The 24,133-nt window shown below is 42.2% G+C and overlaps 1 protein-coding gene across 1 annotated transcript; it reads left to right on the top strand.

Moving 5' to 3' along the window:
- The first annotated feature begins 1,968 nt into the window (after positions 1 to 1,968).
- On the top strand, positions 1,969 to 23,530 carry LOC126152925 (gustatory receptor 68a-like). Its single transcript, XM_049916037.1, has 2 exons — positions 1,969 to 2,104; positions 22,803 to 23,530. Exons 1-2 carry the CDS (start codon positions 1,969 to 1,971, stop codon positions 23,528 to 23,530), a joined length of 864 nt encoding a protein of 287 aa, XP_049771994.1.
- Positions 23,531 to 24,133: the final 603 nt, after the last annotated feature.

The following is a 24,133-nucleotide window of genomic DNA, read 5'->3' as shown; positions in this document are numbered from 1 at the left end:
TGCAGTGCATCCTACTTGTTCTCGAAGTGCGAACAAGGTTCCAAATTATCAATGACAGCATCCTCACTACATCCGCATCGAATGGCAACAGTCACATATCTCGGGTCCTTATGGGAGTCATTCACTCGCCAGAGGAGGACTGCCATCCGAGAGTGAGCCAGATAGACAAGGCACACGCCATTCTACACCGTGCAGCGGAACTGCTACAACAACACTTTGGACTCACTCTAGCCCTACAAATAACTCAAGCAGTACAAGTTCTCATATACGGCTCGTATGAGATTCTGACGCTTTGGATTGATCACACCAACGGCCGTAGAGCTCTGATCAGCAAGTCCATCTTATTTTCCGCAGAGTGGATCGCTACGTACCTCGTGGGCGCGATTGCTCTGGTGGTGTCCTGCTCTGCGATGGCGGACGAGGCACAGCGCACTCGCGTTCTGGTGGTCAGGGCCGCCACGCTGGGGTGGCGTCGAGGCCTGCAGCCAGAGGTGGAGGCGATGCTGCTGCAGGTGGTGGCTCTGCCGCCGCTCTCTGTCAGGGCTGCCGGCTTACTCACCATCGACCGAAGGCTGCTGGTGTCTGCCCTCTGCGCCACCATCACGTACTTAGTCATACTGGGCCAGATCTCATTTCCTCAGCAACCAAGTTCTTAATTAAGCACTGTACTATTTCACAAGTCGATTTTTTCAAAATTATCGTTTGAGCACAAGATTAAAAGTTCATATCAACTGATTATTGTTGCCACCGTTATTAAATCTGAGTGCTGAGGGTGGATTACAAATTATGGAAATCTTTAGGTTGACAATGTTTCGGCAGTGCAGTTAATTTCTGAAGATTAACAGCTGGATGAAAACGTGTTAATTATCACATAGCAGAAAGAACTCATTAAAATCGGAAACTTAACGTCTGCACAATGTATTAGTTCTCTGTATAAGTAAATCCATGCTGACAATACCAGTTACAAATTTGACGGAACTGAATAACATAAAGTGTAACTATACGGACCAAGCTGCAGAAATAGCGCTGCTTGTGTTGGTTTGCTTTCAGCTAGTGTGGTATTCTTTGTTATCTGAAACGTTGTCTTGCAACTGTAGTAACTCTGTAATTCTTTTCGTCCTTGTATCTCTCTTTAGCGCTACCGATAACATAATTTTAATTAAAGCTAACACCACTATTTTTCTTTTGTCCAAAAGTTATCTGTATGTTTGTAATAGAGGTCCTTTGATAACTGACCTTTCCTTCATTATGTTACTCACACCAATTCTTCGTTACCCCTGTCCTTCCTAGAAAAATCACAAGTAGTAGTCATAGTAATTCCTAAATCAGTTGTAGCTTCTTCTACTAATCTTGCAGTCATTAAGTTTACTTTTCTTTATTATCAGAATGAGCGCTGTACATCATTATTTTTCTTACTGTTCTGAACAGTGCAATATTAATTATATTTCATCCATTATGTCAGAGTGATAACATTTTAATACTCGTCACCACCTTGGTCCTACCTTCTCCTGTATTTTCCATACCTCTGTAAACTAAGGAAACCTTAACTCCGTGATCTCCTTTCGTCCAGCGACTGTAAAAGCTACACGGCCAACTAGTCAGCCAACCCCCTCTGCACAATGGGTCGGCCTAGACCTGTTCACCTGTGTGTACAGGATTTTATAATGGTTGGGTCCTTAATCTGGGTGCGTCAGTTTGATGACGAACTGTTACCTGTTAACAGCAGCCACTACCTGCCAGCACACACTCTGCATTGCTGACCAATGGAGCCTGCCAAGCAGCCGCCATTGACCACACACAATCAGACGGATCGGTAAGCGAGTCGACACACGAGTTGGCTCTGTGAATGGACTGCTTAAGGGGTCCCATTCACAGCTTCACTGGTGCGTCGATTCGCTCACTGACCTGTCTGATTGCGAATGGTCAAAAGCGACAGCTTGGCAGACCCTACCTGCCTGCAGCGATAGAATGTGGGCTGGTAGCTATTACTGTGGGCAGGCAGATGGAAGTCCACAGGCCAAACCGATGGACGCGACCTACAGACCTGACTGTGAACTCATCGCCCACACACATGCAAGCATGCCGGGACAGACCTGCATTCCAAGTGGGTTGGAGGACTGGTCCACAAAATTGTTACGTAAAATTTACGCTAGCGCCAATTTTATATTTATAAGCACTCGTAATAAGGCCAGTCAATGAAGACCAAAAAAGTGTCTAATGTGAGAAATAATTCGTGCAGCCGCAAATTTTTGGAGAGCAGTAGAAAGCAGAGCCATCAGCAACATACAATAAATCCTGACCAGTGGGGGATGTATGGGAGTGGGGCTTATTTGAAGTTCACGTTTGTACAGGTTACTTGAATAACTCGAAAATTCCAGCCTCCAGCGAAAACATGTCCCAGTACAAAATTTAATTACATTAAATTTCCTACAAAAAGTCCTGTCAATTCTTTCTGTCTGGGCAGCCGAATAACCAATGTGTGCTAAAGGCTGAATGGCCAAAGAAACTCGGTGTGGATATCGACGTAAATATATGATCCAACCTCAAATACAAGTCCTTCGCCTGTTGAACCCAAGGGAAGAAAGACAGACGGAATTCATGGTCACTGAAATAAGATGGTCCATGTGAAATAACATGTGTCGTCTCTAAACCGCCAAAAATCGGTACAATGACTTCCTTTAGGTAGGAATTATATTCGCTTCTTTAATGAAAGATATGGACATAGACTTGTTAACAGTCACTCTCTCCTCAATGAACCTAAGAAGACTGGTGGTAACAATGTGAGTATTCTTCCAATACAACCAAAATGGTGCACAGTTACACAGTTATGTAATTGTAAAGAAAAATTAACTGGCACAGTAACAGGCATAGGTCAAACTTCGTCTCCAAACCTCTCAGCTCACAATGTAATATTTCTGCTCTAGTCGTCACAGCACTCAATGCTCAAATCGCGCCACATAACCTGTAAGTACGTTAAATATAGAGACTGCGACTCTAACAATAGACTGCTCGAATCCCAATGCCATTAAATAATCAAGCCGCTCACAGTTGAGGCAGAATTGGAGAACTTATTGAAAAGCTTTCAGCACTGTGACAAACACGTTCATATACGAACAATCTGTGTAAGAAAAACTCTCCTTCTTGGCTGACAAGGAAAATTCAAAGTCACAATGCTCTGAAGGTTACAGAAATCTACAAAACAATAGAAAGCACTGTGTTCGCACTGCCAAAATTAGGCACGCTCATTGTTTAGTATGCAGTGGCACAACACCCGCGATTCTGTGGAGGAAACTACGTAGGTTGGGTGTTGGGAAGGCAACATCATGAACTGCTTTTCAGGTCTCAGCTGACGAAATGAATAAATTTTTTCAGCACCAGTCCGCTCCTATGCTGCAAAAAAACTATCGTCCACAAGAATACCCAAATCACATTCAGAACATCAACACTTTTTACGTAAAACAAGTTGCAGTAAACACAATGAGGAAATAAATAATGACAATCCCTTCTGAAGTAATAGGCAACAATGATATTAGCATGACTGCGAACAAGAATGTTGTATATAGCTTAGTGCATGTCTTATCAGCCATCTTTAATTTCTCTCTCGGTAGTGGACCATATTCTAGTCCACAGAGAAGAAGAATAGTCTGACCTAATCCTAAGCACGAGAATCCACGATCACTTTCTGATTACTGACCAACCAGTACCCGACTTGCTGTATCCCAGAACATCTTCAGGCGTCTTCTCCCAGATGTGCCACAGGGGTCAGATTTGGGTCCATTATTGTTTTCCTTTTGTGTCAATGATATCCTGTCGATTCCGTCGTTCTGCAAATGTAAATTGCCGAAGAACTCACATTATATATTAAGTATCTGCTATCTCATCATGATCGAAATACAAGGGCTCTCTCCTATCAGTGACCAACCATGAAACAAAAGTATTTGCAAATTTCTATGTTGCTGCAGTCTGCCTCTGCAACAAGCTGCCCTGCACCCTACACAGAATTCGATGCCCTATTGCTTTTAAGAAGAAGCTGAAGTATTTCCTTGTGTCACCCTCATATAGTTTCTCCAAAAATTAACGAATTGGCCAGTTTTCCTTCTGTCAGAGAGTACAGAGAAACATTTTATCTTCTCCTAACTGCTCTTCTCTCCATTTTGAATTCTCAATCAGTTACGTCACTTTCTTTTCCTCTTCTTCATTAATTGTGCCTTACCACATTCCTCTGTGTCCCCTCTCCAGCCTATTCTTTCATGTCCATCTCTGTAAGAGCTCAGGGTTTCAATGTCTCTACCTGTAACATGTATTTATTGTTGTACGTCTCACGAACGAATGTAAATTGTGCGTTTTTCTGCAATATAGTAATTTCTAAATGTTATATTCGATATTTCATGAAACATGTATTGTGAAATATGTAATGTAGAGTATGTGGAATGCCTGGTTATATCTAAGAGAGGATAAAATAGCCCTAAGCACACCATGTTAAGCATATCAATAAATAAAATAAATATTATGAGCCTCTATTTCATTGCACATCGTAATAAACCACCCTTGATAGTTACAAAACTAATACAAAAATATATAGATTCAAGATCATTTAATTTTGGCTCTACAAGATGTTCAAATTGTACTTAAAGCCTTCGGTCACAACAATATACTGTATATTGGAGATATTACACACACAAAAAAAAGAAGGATCCAGTCGATAAGTATGTTTATTATTGGGCAATATGCAGATATATATGAAAGGCTCAGAAGCCAATCAGTGTAAGTCATCGTTTTTCTGCAAATGACTTATATGTCATAACAGGTTTCTCAGTATTCAGTCTTTCAGTTTTCGAGACGAGTAAGTCACAATTTGACATTCCTTACACTAGAGGCAGCACGTGTACTGACCACAGAGTAAATGAGCCAAACTGTTCCGAAGTCATTTAGTGTAAGTCAGTTTTGCAACACCTGTATGTTTGTCATGGTGTACTGTTAGACATAGTAATCTGCTACTGTTACACAATACATGAGTTTTAGATCAGGATGTCCTCTCCACTCGATGAAAATACGCCGTTTTCAGATAGTGGTTCTGAATATGTGCCAGACAATGATAATATTTCGTCCGATTCAGGTACGTACATTCTAACTTCTAAAATGTGTCGTAATTTCATGTGATCACTCAGAAAAGGATTCTTCCCCAAAACTAGTGTATTGTTTATCTCGTTATTGATATTGTAATCTCCCAACCGGAATGTTACATTAAAAGCATTGCTGAACATGTGTTCTAGAATAATTTTTTCAATTGTGAACTGTTTTTGAGTTACATTGAATGACTTCCTAAATATTTTGTTTATTTGTAGATGTCACTGAAGAATATGATCACCAGTTAGACAGCAATGATAAAAGCTATGAAAACGAAAATATTATGATACAGAAAGGAAGAAAACGGAAGAGGAAGCCATATTCATGGAAAGGGATAGTCAGTTCTGCCGAAAGACGTTCTGAGAAAGCCTATGTGAACAGAAGTGGGAAAAAAATGCCTGCAAAATCCTTTAAAAATGTGAACTGTAAATGTTCACGAAAGTGTTCTGATTTAGTAATTCCGGCAGAACGGCGATCATTGTTCGAATGCTTTTTTAAATTACGTGATTATGCAAAGCAGAACGTCTATCTTCGCGGACTGATCCACAACGCAAAGGTGAAGCAACGTCGTCCAAGAAACTAATCGAAGGCACCAAAATCGAAAACTCTGACGTATTATTTGACAATAACAGTGATGTCAGTTCGTGTGTGTAAAAAGTTTTTTATGGACGCATTTCAAGTTAGTGATGCTCGTCTTTATAAAATATCAGGCAATACCGAACCATTCGCATGTACTGCTATAGGCCGCAAACAAGTAAAATCGAAGTGACAAAAATGAAATAACACATCGAATCGTTTCCCTCTTATAAAAGTCATTTCACCCTCTCTGATGCGCCAAATCAGAGATATTTGCAGTCTGATCTAAATATCAGATAGATGTACAACCCTTACGTGGAGAAATGTGCACAGGAGGGTACCGAATCTGTCAAAGGAAAGACGTATTCTCATGTGTTTTCTAATAATTTCAATTTACATTTTAAACGCCCTTCCAAAGATACATGCCAGCTGTGCGATTCCCTTCAGAACATTCTTACTTTTAAGAATGATGATGCAAAAAAGGACGAGGTGAAGATTACAAAAGAATTTCATCTTCGGCGAGCACAACAAGCAAGCTATTCTTTGAATACAGACAAGTTGCTTGCAGGAGAAGATGTTTACGTTTTTACTTTTGATCTGGAAACAGCTTTACCTTTCCCAAAACTTACCACATCTGTTACCTATTACAAACTAAATAATTGTGTATATAACCTAGGAGTACACAGTTTTAATGACTCTAAAGGTTACATGTACATGTGGGATGAGACAGATGGATCTCGAGGATCACAGTAAATTGAAGCATGTCTTGTTAAACATCTTAAACAACATGCCTCATCTCATCGCCTTATTATCATGTATTCATGTTCTTGCACAGGGCAAAACAGGAATATCAAACTAAGCTTATCGTTGCAAAACATTTTGCAAGATCCAGGGACGGCCGATGATTACATTGATCACAAATTTATGGTATCGGGACACAGTTACCTCCCAAATGATGCAGATTTTGGCCTTAACAAATACGAAGCAAAATGGAAAGAATTCATTTTTGGTTCAAGAGATTGGATTGACCTGGTAACAATTGCCAAACGCTAAAACCCAGTTCTCGTAACAGATATGAAGCGAGAAGAGTTTCTTTCAACGAAAAACTTGGAAGCTTCCATTTCCAATAGGAAAACCAATACTGAAGGGGGTAAAGTAAACTGGTTGAAAATGGAATGACTAACGTACTGCAAAGACCAAGAAGATTCTATTTTCTACAAAGAAACATTGTTGGAAGATACTGCGTTTTAGGAGATCAACATTACATCAAATTCAAAATGAAGGCGTCCTCATTTGACCAATATTGTTCAAGATCCCCTGTATCTAGATCGTCGACCTGTCAAAGAGCTGAAAAAAAGCAAGTGTTAGAACTTTTGCAATATATTCCTCCACATTACCACTCATTTTATCATAATAAGACTAAAAACGGCCGACCAGTTGCAATGGATAAAGTAATCTTTACCTAGGTTTCGACAGATTTAAAACTGTCTTCTTCAGAAGGCGGCAGTATTACATTAATATGGAACGATGTATCATCGTCGTTTTTACAAATATCTGCATAGATCCATTAGTCCAAATTAAAATATAGCCCTGAAAATAGGGTTTGTCATGTAAATAAAAATTAGTACATGGATGTTGCAGAGCTCACAAGCGACGATGATACATCATTCCATATTAATGTAATACTGCCGCCTTCTGAAGAAGACAGTTTTAAATCTGTCGAAACCTAGGTAAAGATTACTTTATCCATTGCAACTGGTCGGCTGTTTTTAGTCTTATTACGTGGAACCGTTGCTGTTGCGCAGCTATGTTTAAAATAATCATTTTATCGATGGTTACCCTCAATAAACGAAAGCACACGCGCACCATCGTCAACAACAAAAGAAACCAAGAATCCTGCAGAGTATGGCAGCGATACTGATGAATATATAGATTAAAGTTATCAGAAAGTGCAGTTGGCAGTGACCATAAGTCACAGTTTTTGTGTTAAATTATAGTTATGTTGTAAATTATTTAAGTTACGTTCTTCTGCACCCTCACAATAGGTGAATTGTTGTAGTAGGTTTCAATTAAAAAAGACTTATTTTTGTATGAGTCACCTGTATTTTTCAGTGTTGCATTTTCAAAACATATAGTTTCTTCAGTTTCATTGTAGAAAAATAGAGGTGGAGCCCCTCCACGCCCACACCGGCATGATGGCCAACACAAAAGGTCTACTGCCATCTCTGCATAAGGGTTAGTATTCACTAAAGTGAGGTGTCGCAGGATGTGGGTGCTGCGATGTTTGCGTACGTCTGGTTAGGATTAACCATTAATACGCGCTCATCTGGAGATAGATTGGTCGAAATCTGACGAAGGGTAGCGGTTTGAAGGGCAGAGGAAAAAAGTGCCGAGGCAAGAGCCAAGGGAAAAAAACCTCTGCGAAAGTTAGGTCGGGCGGCAAGAGCAGTAGCGGTTGTCTTGTTGCCTGCGATAGGTTGTGCAAGGATAGGCTTTGTTAGTAGTGGGTATCATGCATGTCGATACCTTGACGTTGTGCGTTTGTGCTGCTCGGCGGCTGGCGCTGGGTGCTGGTACACAGTCCTCGTTCAGCATCCTGCAACCTGCAACAGTTATGTTTGTTATCGGTCTTGTGTCCGATAGGTCTTTGGCATCTGAACCCTCCATATGTGTCTCCACGTCCTCTCTGATATTTTGAGGAACAAAAAGTGAAAAAATGCAATATTAAAATTAAATTAATAGAACACCGACAAAAATACTTTTCGTCTGCTTCAATGAAGGAACATCAATTATACAAAGTCAAGAGGCGTAGGTGGTTTACTGAGGCACCCTGTATATTATGAGCCATAAAGAAATAGTTCCTTTTTACATGTGACATGAGGACCGGTATACTCTGTGTGAGAGGCTATCAAAATTTTTGCTTAAGAGCCAATATTGACATTATAGGGTGACACCTCAGGCCACATAGGAGAGGGGGGGTTGGGGGGTTATGGGGTGGAGGGTTGGGTGGAGAAAGTGGCCACTCGAATATTCAGTTTTCCGCAAACCATAATTATTGACAGGCTTACCACTTCTTGTTGTTGTTGTTGTTATAAGGTATCACTCCAAATATTTTTAAGTGAAAAAGGAAATGTTGTATTGAAACTAGATGCATTTTTCTGAAGCTTAAGTAGGGAACAATTTTCCCCACAGAAGTGGGTAAAATGACCAATGCCAGTGCAACAGGATTAATTGTTTGTTTTTCTGATTTCTGGGAACATTTTCTAGGCATCTTCACGCCCTACTATCTATAAGGATAATAAGCGGCTGCAGCAGACCTGTTTACAGTCGGAATTTTCTGATAGGTCCAATATAACAGAACAGAGACGCTTTCAAATTATGTAACTTAATTAATTTAAAATTGTCATCAAGGGTGGATGATAGCTTTGTATATAAAAGGGATTTCATCTGTTGTATTAAGCGTGTTTTTGTAAGTAACTAACTCGTACTGAGATAAACACCTTGGCCACTTCTCCCGAGTGGTGCGGCCACCTTTCACGATCAGACGCCGTATCAGCTTCAATGATCCACAGAAAAAAAAGAGGAAACTACATTTACGGAAAAAAGACCTTGTTTAAACATTCATACTGCAAAAAGTTATTTCTTTCCATACATGCGAAGAAACAAAAAATTTTTTACTAAAAGGTAACAGAGCAAGCTTCCATTGTTTAATTTCACTGACAACAACGCCGATGTATGTTAGAGATATTCTGACTACTTCTTTGCAAGCAGTAGCACTAGCGCTGTTCAGAGCAAAAAAATATGCAATGGCCACTTTTCCTGTCCTCTACACCTTCCCCTAACGATCTTATTATTATCTGTATATTATCGTTATTAATAGAAGTAACTGCAATATCAAACACAATCACAAATGTTAATTAAACGTTTTGAATGTCAGTCTTCTCTTACTCATTGTATTACAACAGCGTTTATGTGATTTGATATTACTTGGTCCAGACATTTATCACAATTCAACAAAATCGTCGCTATAAGGTACATTCACGAATCTGTGCTCTACATTTATACCATAGCAGCTGATCGGTGCTAGCTGCGCATGGTTGTCAGTTGTTAGCACTGGGAGAAAAACTAAATATTCCGAGATTCTTACATTCAAAAGAAAATATGATTCCTCGATGTGTCCCACAAGCTCTCACCTATTACGTTTTCTCCTCATTTGGTTGAAACACTCAATAAATTTCTGAACACATGCCACTAGTATCTTGGATCACCCCCATAAGCAGCACAGTTTCCATAACTCAGTATCTATACTCATTCTTTACCACATTTGCCTTAAAACAGTATTAACTTGACAATTAACATTGGAAAAGCTAGGTATTCATTTATATTCAGATTTCAGCTAGCAATCTTCGTAATACAAAGCAGCAATCCAAATGAATTTGAATAATCCCTGGAGAGATATTGACTAAACTAAGTATATTACACAATTATGAAAATTAATCTTTCCTCAGTAATGGAAGGAAAACGTTTTTACAGTGCCATTCTTTTTTAAGTAATAAACTCTATACAATCTTATTTTCTAAATTAAATTTGAGAATTTATACATAAGGTCATCTTTGTAAATGCAACTCCCAAAATTTAAAATATTTTCACATTGGAGCCATCAGCCACACGCAGAAGTTCAAGCAAAGTTTCAATACACTTATAAGTTGACTGCAACAAAAATTATTATCTACTTCAAACAGGCATAATCTGTTTGATTATCATACATCTTACACTTCAATTCATCTAATACCTCAATAATTTATATTCTGTCTATTATTTTCTGTAGGCACTCTTTTGGTACTCATTCTTATAAATATCATCAAAACTGTGATAAACTATTGGCCACTCTTTATTAGGCTTATAAGTCAAAGTGTTACTGCTTTCCTAGGTCCCACCCACTGTTTTCAAATATATTTACAACTAATTTTTAAAGGACATCCATTGTTGTTGCTCAGTCTGGTTAAATGGAAAACAAAGAATACAGGAAGCACACGTTTCTAACATGAATCAGAATTAAATATACATCCTAATCTCCTTCCCCCATCCCCCCTCTCTCTGTCCATTTCTATTTCCATCTTCATCTCCCCCTCACCACCTCTTCCTGCCCCCTCTCTCCTACCTCTGTCCATCATCTCCTCCCTTCTTTCTATGCCCATCTTCTCCTTTCTACTCCCATCTTCTCCTTTCCCTCTCTTTCCATCTCCTTCTGCACCCTCTCTCTGCACACCCCATCCTCTCTGCTTTCTATCTCCATTTGCACCCACCCCTCTGTCAGTCTACTCTTTCCCCTATTCTCTGACCTTGAGTGTTTTTTATTGTTATTGCATATCTAGATTCTGCAACAGTACTCTGATCATAGCCTGATGAGCCATAAATACCACTTTCCTGTTTGCTAACAACGGTTTACTTACATATAACCAATGTCTGTCTGAATGTTGATTAGAGTATTGTGTAAAAATTGAAAGTAACTCCGTTAAAAAATTTTCGAGATTTTCGGAAATAACGTTTCCACTTTATGCACTCCTGGAAATTGAAATAAGAACACCGTGAATTCATTGTCCCAGGAAGGGGAAACTTTATTGACACATTCCTGGGGTCAGATACATCACATGATCACACTGACAGAACCACAGGCACATAGACACAGGCAACAGAGCATGCACAATGTCGGCACTAGTACAGTGTATATCCACCTTTCGCAGCAATGCAGGCTGCTATTCTCCCATGGAGACGATCGTAGAGATGCTGGATGTAGTCCTGTGGAACGGCTTGCCATGCCATTTCCACCTGGCGCCTCAGTTGGACCAGCGTTCGTGCTGGACGTGCAGACCGCGTGAGACGACGCTTCATTCAGTCCCAAACATGCTCAATGGGGGACAGATCCGGAGATCTTGCTGGCCAGGGTAGTTGACTTACACCTTCTAGAGCACGTTGGGTGGCACGGGATACATGCGGACGTGCATTGTCCTGTTGGAACAGCAAGTTCCCTTGCCGGTCTAGGAATGGTAGAACGATGGGTTCGATGACGGTTTGGATGTACCGTGCACTATTCAGTGTCCTCTCGACGATCACCAGTGGTGTACGGCCAGTGTAGGAGATCGCTCCCCACACCATGGAGCCGGGTGTTGGCCCTGTGTGCCTTGGTCGTATGCAGTCCTGATTGTGGCGCTCGCCTGCACGGCGCCAAACACGCATACGACCATCATTGGCACCAAGGCAGAAGCGACTCTCATCGCTGAAGACGACACGTCTCCATTCGTCCCTCCATTCACGCCTGTCGCGACACCACTGGAGGCGGGCTGCACGATGTTGGGGCGTGAGCGGAAGACGGCCTAACGGTATGCGGGACCGTAACCCAGCTTCATGGAGACGGTTGCGAATGGTCCTCGCCGATACCCCAGGAGCAACAGTGTCCCTAATTTGCTGGGAAGTGGCGGTGCGGTCCCCTACGGCACTGCGTAGGATCCTACGGTCTTGGCGTGCATCCGTGCGTCGCTGCGGTCCGGTCCCAGATCGACGGGCACGTGCACCTTCCGCCGACCACTGGCGACAACATCGATGTACTGTGGAGACCTCACGCCCTTAGTGTTGAGCAATTCGGCGGTACGTCCACCCGGCCTCCCGCATGCCCACTATACGCCCTCGCTCAAAGTCCGTCAACTGCACATACGGTTCACATCCACGCTGTCGCGGCATGCTACCAGTGTTAAAGACTGCGATGGAGCTCCGTATGTCACGGCAAACTGGCTGACACTGACGGCGGCGGTGCACAAATGCTGCGCAGCTAGCGCCATTCGACGGCCAACACCGCGGTTCCTGGTGTGTCCGCTGTGCCGTGCGTGTGATCATTGTTTGTACAGCCCTCTCGCAGTGTCCGGAGCAAGTATGGTGGGTCTGAAACACCGGTGTCAATGTGTTCTTTTTTCCATTTCCAGGAGTGTATATTATATACATTAAAAATAGGAATATAATAACACACATATATTGAAATGTGGCGTTATGTAATAATTTCGAAACAGTCAGTAAAGAACTTTTAGAGAGTTAAGGTTTTGAACACACAGATATTTACACTTTTATTTGTATAGATGTAGATGTTCACTTGTACAAAGTTGTAAATCTACGAGATCTCTTCATCAGCTGCTTTGAAATTTAGACACAACATTGTATTCATATATGCAAGTGTTTTTACACATCTACTGTAGACCAATATATGCCACATATTACAGTTTTATTTATTACATATACACACTAATTTTTATGTACCAACTGAGGCGCCATATACAGGGTGAGGCACTAACTATTGCCACCTAGAATAACTCCGAAAGTATGATAGTACTGAAAAGTTTGTGGAAAAAATGTTGCATGGGACAAACATCTGGTTTACGTCTCTCTACTTGTCCCTCTTTGTTTCTGGTAGTAGTAACAGTTGAAGTTGCTCGATGTTTGGTCGAAAGACAGTACATATCTCTGGTTGATTTCCATTTTATTGCAAGTAAATATTCCTTCCTTCAAAACAACATTTCCCCCTTCCTAAGCTTCACAGTCTTCATATCATTAGATAAACCCCTCCTGTTTTTCTTAACAGTGTCTACACACAAGATTTTATTCTGCCACAGATAGTCCAACATGGCAGAGCTTGTGTAGAACTTATCCATATAAATACAGTCCGCTTTGACAAAATAATCTCCACACAACCTCCCAGTTACTGATAAGACAGAGTTACCTACATTGTTTGCTTTACCTTTGTAAATATCACAATTCAAAGCTTAACCTGTTTTTGAGTCACATAGTAAATAAAGTTTCTGTATTAATTTGGTTTGCTATTCCTACACACTCTGAATCCCATTCTGCCTCTGAAGGCGCATATTCCTTCATCAGTTGTGAGGTTCACCTACGATTTGAAATTATTCTTACACTTTGTGGCAAAAGAACTGAAGAAAGGCCTAATTTTGTGCTGTGGATCATGTCCTGGCTGACCTCGTTTCATGAATTTCGTGTTGTCGTTCAAGTGCAACATAAACAAAATTAAAGTAAATCTGTCTCTGCTCATTACCTTCCTCGCCCATGCAGTATTTATAAATGCATCTTTGATCAATATTCACTTATTCTTGGCAAGTTTACTACACTCATATTCAAAATAACAGAACAAAAACAAGTACATTTCATATATCTTTACTTCTGACAACGGTTGCCACATATGCCTCCTTTTCACAGACTTCTTATTCATTTCATAAATTTTAAGGCTTTTCGCAGACTTCTTATTCATTTCATAAATTTTTAGTCCTGCATACCTGTCTGTTTCAACTTTTTAAGTCGTACCCAGGAGTAGAAATAGATTCAGATTACAATTTGGTAACGACGAAGAGTAGGCTGAAGATTAAGAGACAAGTCAGAAAGAATGGTTGCGCAAAGAAAAGGATATGGAAGTACTAAGGAATGAAGAGATACTAAGGCTATGGATACTGCAATAAGGAATAGCTCAGTGGGAAATTCAGTTGAAGAGGAATAGACATCTAGAAAAAGGGCAGTCATAGAAGTTGGAAGGAAAAATATAGGTACAAAAAAGTTACTACGAAGAAACCATGGGTAACAGAAGAGATGGTTCAGCTGATCGATGGAAGAAGGAAGTACAAAAATGTTTCAGGGGAATTCAGGAATTCAGAAATAGAAGTCAACTGGGAATGAAATAAATCCGAAATACAGGGAAGCTAAAGCGACACGGATGCACGAAAAATGTGAAGTAATCGAAAAAGGAATGCTTGTTCGAAGGACTAATGCTGCAAATAGAAAAGACAAAACAACATTCGGTGAAATTAAAAGTAAGAGTGGTAACATTAAAAGTGCAATGGACATTCCACTGTTAAACGCAGAGGAGAGGGATAATAGGAGGAAAGAGGGGAAATATTTGTCTGATGACGTGATAAAAAAGAAACAGGAGACGTATAAAAGAGATAGGGGATCCAGTCTTAGAATCAGGATTTAAAATAGCTTTTAAGAGTTAAGACGAAATAAGGAAAAAGTAATAGACAACATTTCATCAGAATTTCTAAAATCATTGGGGGAAATGGCAACAAAGAGTCTTTTCAGTTTGACGTGAAGAATTTATGAGTCTGGCGACGTACCAATTTCGGATAAACATCATCTACACAACTCGAAAGACTGCAAGAGCTTACAAGTGCGAGACTTATCGCACACTAAAAAGATTAGGTTAACCGCTCATGCACCCAGGTTGCTGACAAGAACAATATACAGAAGAAAACTGAGGATGTGTTAGATGACTATCAGTTTGGCTTTAGGACAGGTAAAGTCACCAGTGAGGCAGTTCTGCCGTTGCGGTTGGTATTGGAAGTAAGACTAAAGAAAAACCAAGTGAATCGAAGCATTTGCGATGTGATGCTACAGAAGAATGTTGAAAATTAGGTGGACTGATAAATTATGCAATGAGGAGGCACTCCGCAGAGTCGCCAAGGAAAGGAGTATATGTAAAACACTGAATAGTAGGAAAGTAAAGGACACCATTTCTCGTCAACAGTTAACGATACAGGATAGGAACTGTCCGCATTGTTCACGAGCCATTTGATACGAGCAAGCAAAGAAACATATATGGCTACTCGCTGATTTTTCGATTTTCGCTTAGATTTTTAAACTTTCCCCAGTGCATGTAAATGTCGCACGATGGTGGAATGATCTCAGTTCATCACATTTACCAGTTATCTAGTACACTGGCGAGGATCATTGTGGATAATTGCTTTTGAACGATCTTCATCGATCCACGAATTCTACCTGAACGTGGAGAGTCGCTAATGTCAAAATCACACTTCTCAAAACGAGAAAACCATTTTCTCGCCGTGCCATGTCTATTGACATTATCCCCATACAAGGAAAAATGTTTCTGGCTGCCTCCTCTGTTGTCGCCGTTCTACTGAATTCAAACAGAAAAATGTCGGAAATATTCATACTTCTCCTCTTGGCACTCCATGTTCTAGAGTCCACACACTATCACCAAACGACAAAACGAGAAATGAAAAATAGCAATCGGTAAACAAACCAATAGGAAGCGCAATACCAACATGCAAAACAAAAATTCTAGGAACTTATGCACCAACCTAATAGTTTACGTGTCTGCTTGGAAATAACAAGAGACACAGCGGTGTATATGAAACATCATTGTTTCTGTCCATCTGCACTGTTATTTTGGTCCAGCATATATATATATAATGTCATTTTCTTATTTATTCCGTGTCAGCCACATTATTTGACTGTCCGTTTCTCTGACTTGTCAGGAATCTTCACAATTTCACTTCAATAATTTTACGCGCTACAAGTGTTGTACTTCACACACTTGCATGTCAAGTGTTACCGTTATCTATAGTCACTAAAATAACACAGCAAAAATAATCAAACTTCAGGACAACACTCCGCAGATATGCGGTCACGGAGACTTGCAGACACTGCAAAGTTGCGACACGCGAAGTGGCCGTTAACAACATGCAACGCTGTAGCGGCTGCAAGTATTATTTTTTAAGCTACACACAGCAATGATCTGTGAGATCGCTTCCTCGTGATTAATTCATCTCCAAAAAAAGAATGAAGCATCTCTCCACGTCGCTGCCATAGTCATCGATGATAGTCATCCGGGGTAGCGCAATACCGTCTTTCATCGCTGAACACAATCCGATGCTGTTCATCAACAGTCCGTGCTTCCCGGTCAAAGCACGTCTCCAAAAGCAGACGTTTGCGTTAGGGTGCTAAAGGAAGCCTATGGGTGATACGGTAATTCGCTAGTCCCGCCGCTGCTAGCCATCGATCAATGCTGTGCGACGACAGAATGTTGCAGGGTGTCCATTACTTGTTCTCAAACGGCAGACGCAGATATCAGCGTGTTACGACGTGCTTGGTGCACAATAAGTGGAACCTCCCTTATGGTGGTCAGATATGGTTCTGTGCGCGTGCCCTATTGAGCCACCGCCACATCGGAACGCACCACAAATCTGGATACTGCACGATTCGTCCAGACGGCGAAATGTATATCAACAATTAAGTCCCTTTCACAATCTGTCAGGTGCTGATAACACAACCTCATACGTGTACGTGACATCTCGCTATCCTTCACAGTGATCACTCAGCATCTGACGCTGTTCATGCCCCTTACACTGAGGTGACAAATGTCACGGGGTACCTTTTAATATCGGCCGGAACTCCTTTTGCCTGGTGTAGCGCAGAAACTCGACCCAGGATCGACTTAAAAAGTCGCTGGAAGGCCCCTTCATAAATACTGAACCCTGCTACCTCTATAGCCGTCCTTACTGCGAAAGTGTTGGCGTGTAGGACGTAGACACTAACTGACCTCCCCATTATGTCCCATAAATATTCGATGGGATTCATGTCGGGCGATCTGGGTGGCCAAATCTTTCACACGAACTTCCCAGAACGTTCTTCGAATTAATCGAGAAGAACTGCGGCCCAGTAACATGGCGCATTGTCATCCATAAAAACTACATTGTTGTTTGGTGACGATGTTCACGAATGGCTGAAAATGGTCTCCGAGTAGCCGAATGTAAGCATTTATAGTCAATGATCGGTTAGGTTGGCCCAGAGGACCCGATCCATTCCATGTGAAAACGGTCCACACCATTGGCGGAGCCACCATCAACTTGCGCAGTGCCTTTTCGAAAACTTGAGTCCGTGGCTAAGTGAGGCCTGCACCGCAGTCGAACCGTACCATCAGCTCTTACCAACTGAATTCAAGACTCATCTGATCAGGCTACAGATTTCCAGTCGCCTAGGGTCCAATCGATATGGTCGCGTATCCAGGTGAGTCGTGGCAGACGACGTCGTGGTGCTAGCAAAGGCAAGGCACTCGCATCGGTCGTCTGCTGCCGTAGCCGTAGCCCATTAACGCCAAATTCCATCGCACTGCCCTACTTTTTTGCGTTTTCTGAATCTGCAGACTATTACCTTTTAATAGATATATAATTTATTCAATTCCGAAGACTACAACTATTTTTAAATTTTTTTTGAAATGTGTCCTACATGGGCGTGACCCACTGTGGCGCTGTTAAACTGCTGTCAAATGGTGTTATTATTAACGTCCGTGTTCATCAGATACATTTAAGTGATGTGAGATAAAGTATGTGTTGTGGCTAACCTGTGATGGTTCAATATATATCGCTGGTGTTATTGTCGATTGTTTCATGTTTATTTACGCTGTCGTTATCTCGAAAATATTCGTAATTAATTCTGTTTCTTGAGTCTCTGTTTTGTTGAAGTATAACAAATGAGTAAAAGTAAAGTTGCTGTTGCGACTTTCAATGATGGCAACATTGTAAGGTGCAAGGTATTTAGAAATATGGGAATGAAGATAGGTTCTAACATGGTACGAGCGATGCTTGCTTTAGACAAGGAACGCCTTTGGGCTGCGGACAGGGCTGTAAAGAGTCTAGAAATACAAGCAAGAGTAAACAGGAGGAGGAACAAGAGGAAGCTGGAGGAGGAGTTTGCAGAGGATGAAGATAATCCATCCTATGGACCTGGAATGCACTAAAAAGTTAATCCAATCTTTGTCGCTCGATTCCCAAAACTTTTATTTTCTCATACTAATTACATGTTTTCTAAGGATCTTCCAAACATATTTGTTTCAAACTTTCAGTAAATGTTACACAGTACCTTCTGCATAATTTAAAACAGCCTTTTTCCAAAAAAAAAAAATGTATATTTTTGAATATATAAATAAAAAATTGCAAAAAAATGTTGTGAATTTTCATTACAATTGAAAAAAAATCATCTTTAATAACTGAACTAAAATTTTGTAAAATCCCTGTGTTAAGTTGTAGCCCATATTCCAATAAATAATCTGTAAAAAGTTCAACTTCCTACCTCAAATACTTTGTGAGGAAAGATGTAATTTATAAGCGTTATTTTAACATTGCAAGTATAGGGCGTTCCTGAGCCCATTAATCACGTCGGAAACATTTTCACATGGATCACCTGAGTACAAATGACAGCGCCGCCGATGCACTGCTCTCCTACCCATACTACCGCCATCTCTAAACTGCACAGCGCTACCACGTGAACTTTTGGCCCCTCGGTGTATATACCCAACGAGGTCTGGTAAGAACACTAAATATGAACAACATTAATGCATATAATTTATTCCAATCCATAGCAGTGTGGTGGTACAGCAATCTTGTATAGTGATAAATATTAAATGATAGTCAGAGTTTGCACGCTGCTCTTTACTGGCTCAAAACACGATGCGTTTCAACAAAGTAGGACGAGCACAGATCGCCCACCAGTAATTTGTTCCAGGGCCACATTTATGGTTTATGACCGTGGTCTTACTCCACGCTGCTATGACTGATGACCCATATCGCATGAGATAAAGTGATGATGCCCCACCCAGGTGAAACGTGTCGTTTTTTAGCCAATAAAGAGCGTTTTGCAACCTAGGACTGTCTTTCAATTTTAAACATTAATGCTCATAGCTTGGAGGTCGACATGACACAGAGAGTTGATACTGATCATGCACATACCCGCCGGTAGTGTGTGTATGAACGAAGTTACCCTGACATCCGATCATGTCTTCTGGGTGCTTCACTTTTCTTGACAGACAGTGTGGTTCCACCTGCGACTGGTGGATCTCTACATCACCTTAATTTTCCTTACTTTCCTGCAGTTACGTACATTTCATCGCTGTTTTCAATTTGGATCAGCTGACTTCAACTCCTCCCAGGAGAAAACCAGAAAAAAGACTCAGTAAGTCTCTCTTAATGGATTACCATGGATGCATAATTAATACAGCTATTTCATCATTACAGGACAAGCAGAACTCGGCTTAACAGCTATAACATTAAAGAAAATTGGTTTACGAAAACATTTCTGATGTATTGTTTTCAGTGTCTGTGCATTACTGAAAAGATTTCTGAATGTAGTGATGCTTAGTAAAAAGACAGCAACGATTATCTATTACTAATCCTTTTTAATATGTGATGGAAAACTCATTAAGGATCCAAAGGTTGACAACGATTCTTCTTAAGGAGAGCTGGTAAGAACCAGGAGAATCTAGAGGGATAGGACATTTAAACATCGACGACGGTTTGCAGTTTTAATTAACAAACTGAAACAGAGAGGTATGTTATGGAGGAAAAATTTGAATTTAGACAAGCAGAGAGGTCAAAAATATCAGTTTGTGTTTAGAAATAAATACACTCCTGGAAATGGAAAAAAGAACACATTGACACCGGTGTGTCAGACCCACCATACTTGCTCCGGACACTGCGAGAGGGCTGTACAAGCAATGATCACACGCACGGCACAGCGGACACACCAGGAACCGCGGTGTTGGCCGTCGAATGGCGCTAGCTGCGCAGCATTTGTGCACCGCCGCCGTCAGTGTCAGCGAGTTTGCCGTGGCATACGGAGCTCCATCGCAGTCTTTAACACTGGTAGCATGCCGCGACAGCGTGGACGTGAACCGTATGTGCAGTTGACGGACTTTGAGCGAGGGCGTATAGTGGGCATGCCGGAGGCCGGGTGGACGTACCGCCGAATTGCTCAACACGTGGGGCGTGAGGTCTCCACAGTACATCGATGTTGTCGCCAGTGGTCGGCGGAAGGTGCACGTGCCCGTCGATCTGGGACCGGACCGCAGCGACGCACGGATGCACGCCAAGACCGTAGGATCCTACGCAGTGCCGCAGGGGACCGCATCGCCACTTCCCAGCAAATTAGGGACACTGTTGCTCCTGGGGTATCGGCGAGGACCATTCGCAACCGTCTCCATGAAGCTGGGCTACGGTCCCGCACACCGTTAGGCCGTCTTCCGCTCACGCCCCAACATCGTGCAGCCCGCCTCCAGTGGTGTCGCGACAGGCGTGAATGGAGGGACGAATGGAGACGTGTCGTCTTCAGCGATGAGTCGCTTCTCCTTCGTGCCAATGATGGTCGTATGCGTGTTTGGCGCCGTGCAGGTGAGCGCCACAATCAGGACTGCATACGACCGAGGCACACAGGGCCAACACCCGGCATCATGGTGTGGGGAGCGATCTCCTACACTGGCCGTACACCACTGGTGATCGTCGAGGGGACACTGAATAGTGCACGGTACATCCAAACCGTCATCGAACCCATCGTTCTACCATTCCTAGACCGGCAAGGGAACTTGCTGTTCCAACAGGACAATGCACGTCCGCATGTATCCCGTGCCACCCAACGTGCTCTAGAAGGTGTAAGTCAACTACCCTGGCCAGCAAGATCTCCGGATCTGTCCCCCATTGAGCATGTTTGGGACTGGATGAAGCGTCGTCCCACGCGGTCTGCACGTCCAGCACGAACGCTGGTCCAACTGAGGCGCCAGGTGGAAATGGCATGGCAAGCCGTTCCACAGGACTACATCCAGCATCTCTACGATCGTCTCCATGGGAGAATAGCAGCCTGCATTGCTGCGAAAGGTGGATATACACTGTACTAGTGCCGACATTGTGCATGCTCTGTTGCCTGTGTCTATGTGCCTGTGGTTCTGTCAGTGTGATCATGTGATGTATCTGACCCCAGGAATGCGTCAATAAAGTTTCCCCTTCCTGGGACAATGAATTCACGGTGTTCTTATTTCAATTTCCAGGAATGTATGATGGTCAAGCATAAAGAGTGTAATTTAATCGTAAGGCCCGCGTAATTTATGACACTCCTGTAAATATAATCCCAGTCTTTTCACTATCCATTGCCGAGTGGGCAGTAAAAAATCTTCAGAATATCTGTTGATGTCTTTCTGCTTTGGATTTGCTTCTTTTTGCTATACTGCCCGCAATCAAGTAATTTCCTGTTTTCTTTATCTGGTTCACATTCCTTAATTTGTGACTCCAGATGGGTTTTTTTAATGTTTGAAAAGGGTCCACAGTACTATTTCTGAATTTTCTTTCATCTTGCATCTTCTCTCTTCACTGATGATGCAGACGTGTTGCGTCGTATTCAGGAAAAAATAATATACTTAAAATGTCAATTCCTAATTTAAAGGCTCATCTTATGCAGTAGGTTTCTTATCACGACGCGAGAAACAAGTCTGAGATGATGTGTCCAATGTTCGAGGACATCGTCAATTATATCAGGAGGGGGGTGGGGCACAGACAGCTGCCATTAAATACTCTTCAATTATTATACGATGAAATATGATTGTACATCCAGATACTGTTCACGATACTTGTTTCCACCACAATGATTATATATGGTGCTTCTGAATCGATCGTGGATGGGTAAATTCGACAATGCAGACTTGACTACTTTCCAAAGGGTATTTGATATAGATTGCTTAAAATTCCGAGCGCAAATTCAGTCATATTGGCAAACACAATATTCTTAATGCGACCAAATCAACGAAGTGCTTTTAGAAGGAATCAATTAACATGAAAGGGCAACGCTTGCCGCTACTTCAAACTAGTATCAGAGAAAATAACGCTTTGACATGCATTGACAGGTTTAGTTCAGAAGCACAGAGAGCACGCTTAGTTGCAGTTTACTGCGTCTGGAGGGATGTCTGTGTTATGTATAACACCCAAGTAAAAGAAATAGAAAAGTAAAATCCGTAGGTAGCTGATTGCAAGTCGCAAATTTTCATAAAATGCATGGTGGTGACTTCTATATTGTACTCAAACCTCTATGTGCAGTATTAGAGATAGTAGGGCTAATGCCTTCCAAACGAACGGTTAGAGCAGAGTCGTCAGTGATGTTTAAAATGGTGAAAGCAAAGTCCAATTTTTTTTTTCTTTTAGCGATTACCACGCTAGTCGTGGACATGTATGCAATGCTCAAACTTTATCAGGAACTGCCAAAAATCACCGTTTTCGTAGATGTCGCAGTGAGACTACTCAACTATTCAAGAGTACTCTGGCCATTTGCATGTAGTACAATCTTTATGTTGAAAGACTTGAAATTGTTTCTTGAAGCTCTCGAGTACTTCGATGGACGTGTACAGTACAAAACGCAGAAAAGAGGAAAATTCGTGGGCTTACTTTTGTGCTGTGTTTACATTGTTCTAAAAGCGGTAGAATTGTCTTTTGCTACAGTTTATCTTCGCCGGTACCCTGAGAATACACGCATACTACTGTGGATACTGTATACATTATTTGGAGGCCTGGAATCCCTCGTCCTGCTGCAGATCACCACACTTGTACTCGAACTGCGCGAGAGATTTCGTGTAATCAACGACTGTATCCTCACGGCGGCCACTCGTCACGGCGACAAGCACTTTTCGCGCATCCTCCTGGGCTACGTTCGACAAGCGGCGGTGGTATCCCAGCTCGAGGTTGACCGGCTGCACCACGCACACGCAGTTCTCCAGCGGGCAGCAGAACTTCTCCACCGCCACTTCGGCGTCACCTTGGTCCTTCACGTGACGGCAGCATTCTCCGCTCTCATATACGGCGCGTACGAGTTCCTGGTGATGTGGGTGGCGCCAGAGAAGAGCCACGCCACCGTGGTCAACGATTCCAAGGCGTCGGCGGTAACGTGGCTGACGTCACACCTGCTGAACCTGGTGGCCGTGGTGCTCTCCTGCTCGGCGACGGTGGACGAGGCAGAGCGCACGCGCGACCTGGTGGTGAGGGTCGCCACGCTCCGGGGGCGCCCGTTTCTCAGCGCGGGGATGGAGCCGCTGCTGATGCAAGTGCTGACCTCTCGCCCGCTGTCGTTCAAGGCTGCCGGTTTCCTCACCATCGACCGCCGTCTGCTGGTGTCCGCTCTCTGCGCCACCATCACATACTTAGTCATATTAGCTCAGATTTCTCTCAATTAACTATTTAATTGGCAAGCTTTTATTCAGGGAGAATACCCAAAAGAAACTGAACTTTCTGGTGGACAGAGCTTTCGTAGCACCCAGTTTTATGATTTGGAGTGCATAGGGCGAACATCCCGTCGCTCAAACTCGTAGGGATTTTTTTGGGCAGAGTTTACAGTGACAAATGTTTCATGTGATCGTCGATTTTGCAATGGTTCAGTTTTGAGAACAGTTCTTTGGCCACGAAAAGTGGAACAGAAACTCTTGAAATGTTAAAAACGGCGTACATGGACAATTCTTTGGAGAGAACTCAAGTGTTTGTGTGGATTTTCCGGTTGAAGAATGGTGAAACGTTAATTGGTGACAGACCTCGTTCTGGTCGTCCTTCCACGGCCCAAACCCATGAAAATGATGAAAGCATTCATTCAGTCATCAACGAAGATCGACGACGCACCATTGAAACAACTATGGAGCTGTCGAAAGTGATTTGCAGTTCAGTGCAGTGAACTGTGACAGAAGATTTCGGAATGAGTAGGGTGGCAGGTCACATGGAAGCACGCTGTGCTTAGAAAGAAGGGTCCTGACGTATTTTTTCAAAAACAGCAGTGGCCTGGTTTGTTG

Source organism: Schistocerca cancellata, chromosome 2 (assembly GCF_023864275.1).
Source record: "Schistocerca cancellata isolate TAMUIC-IGC-003103 chromosome 2, iqSchCanc2.1, whole genome shotgun sequence".
Lineage (NCBI taxonomy): Eukaryota > Metazoa > Arthropoda > Insecta > Orthoptera > Acrididae > Schistocerca > Schistocerca cancellata.
Note: the sequence above shows the minus strand (reverse complement) of the source record. Positions and strands in the feature narration are given on the sequence as shown.

Coding starts and splice junctions, on each gene's coding strand:
- LOC126152925 (XM_049916037.1), top strand. CDS start 1,969: ATGTGGGCTGGTAGCTATTACTGTGGGCAGGCAGATGGAAGTCCACAG. Junction 2,105..22,802: donor GGGACAGACCTGCATTCCAA/GTGGGTTGGAGG, acceptor CTTTTGCTACAG/TTTATCTTCGCCGGTACCCT.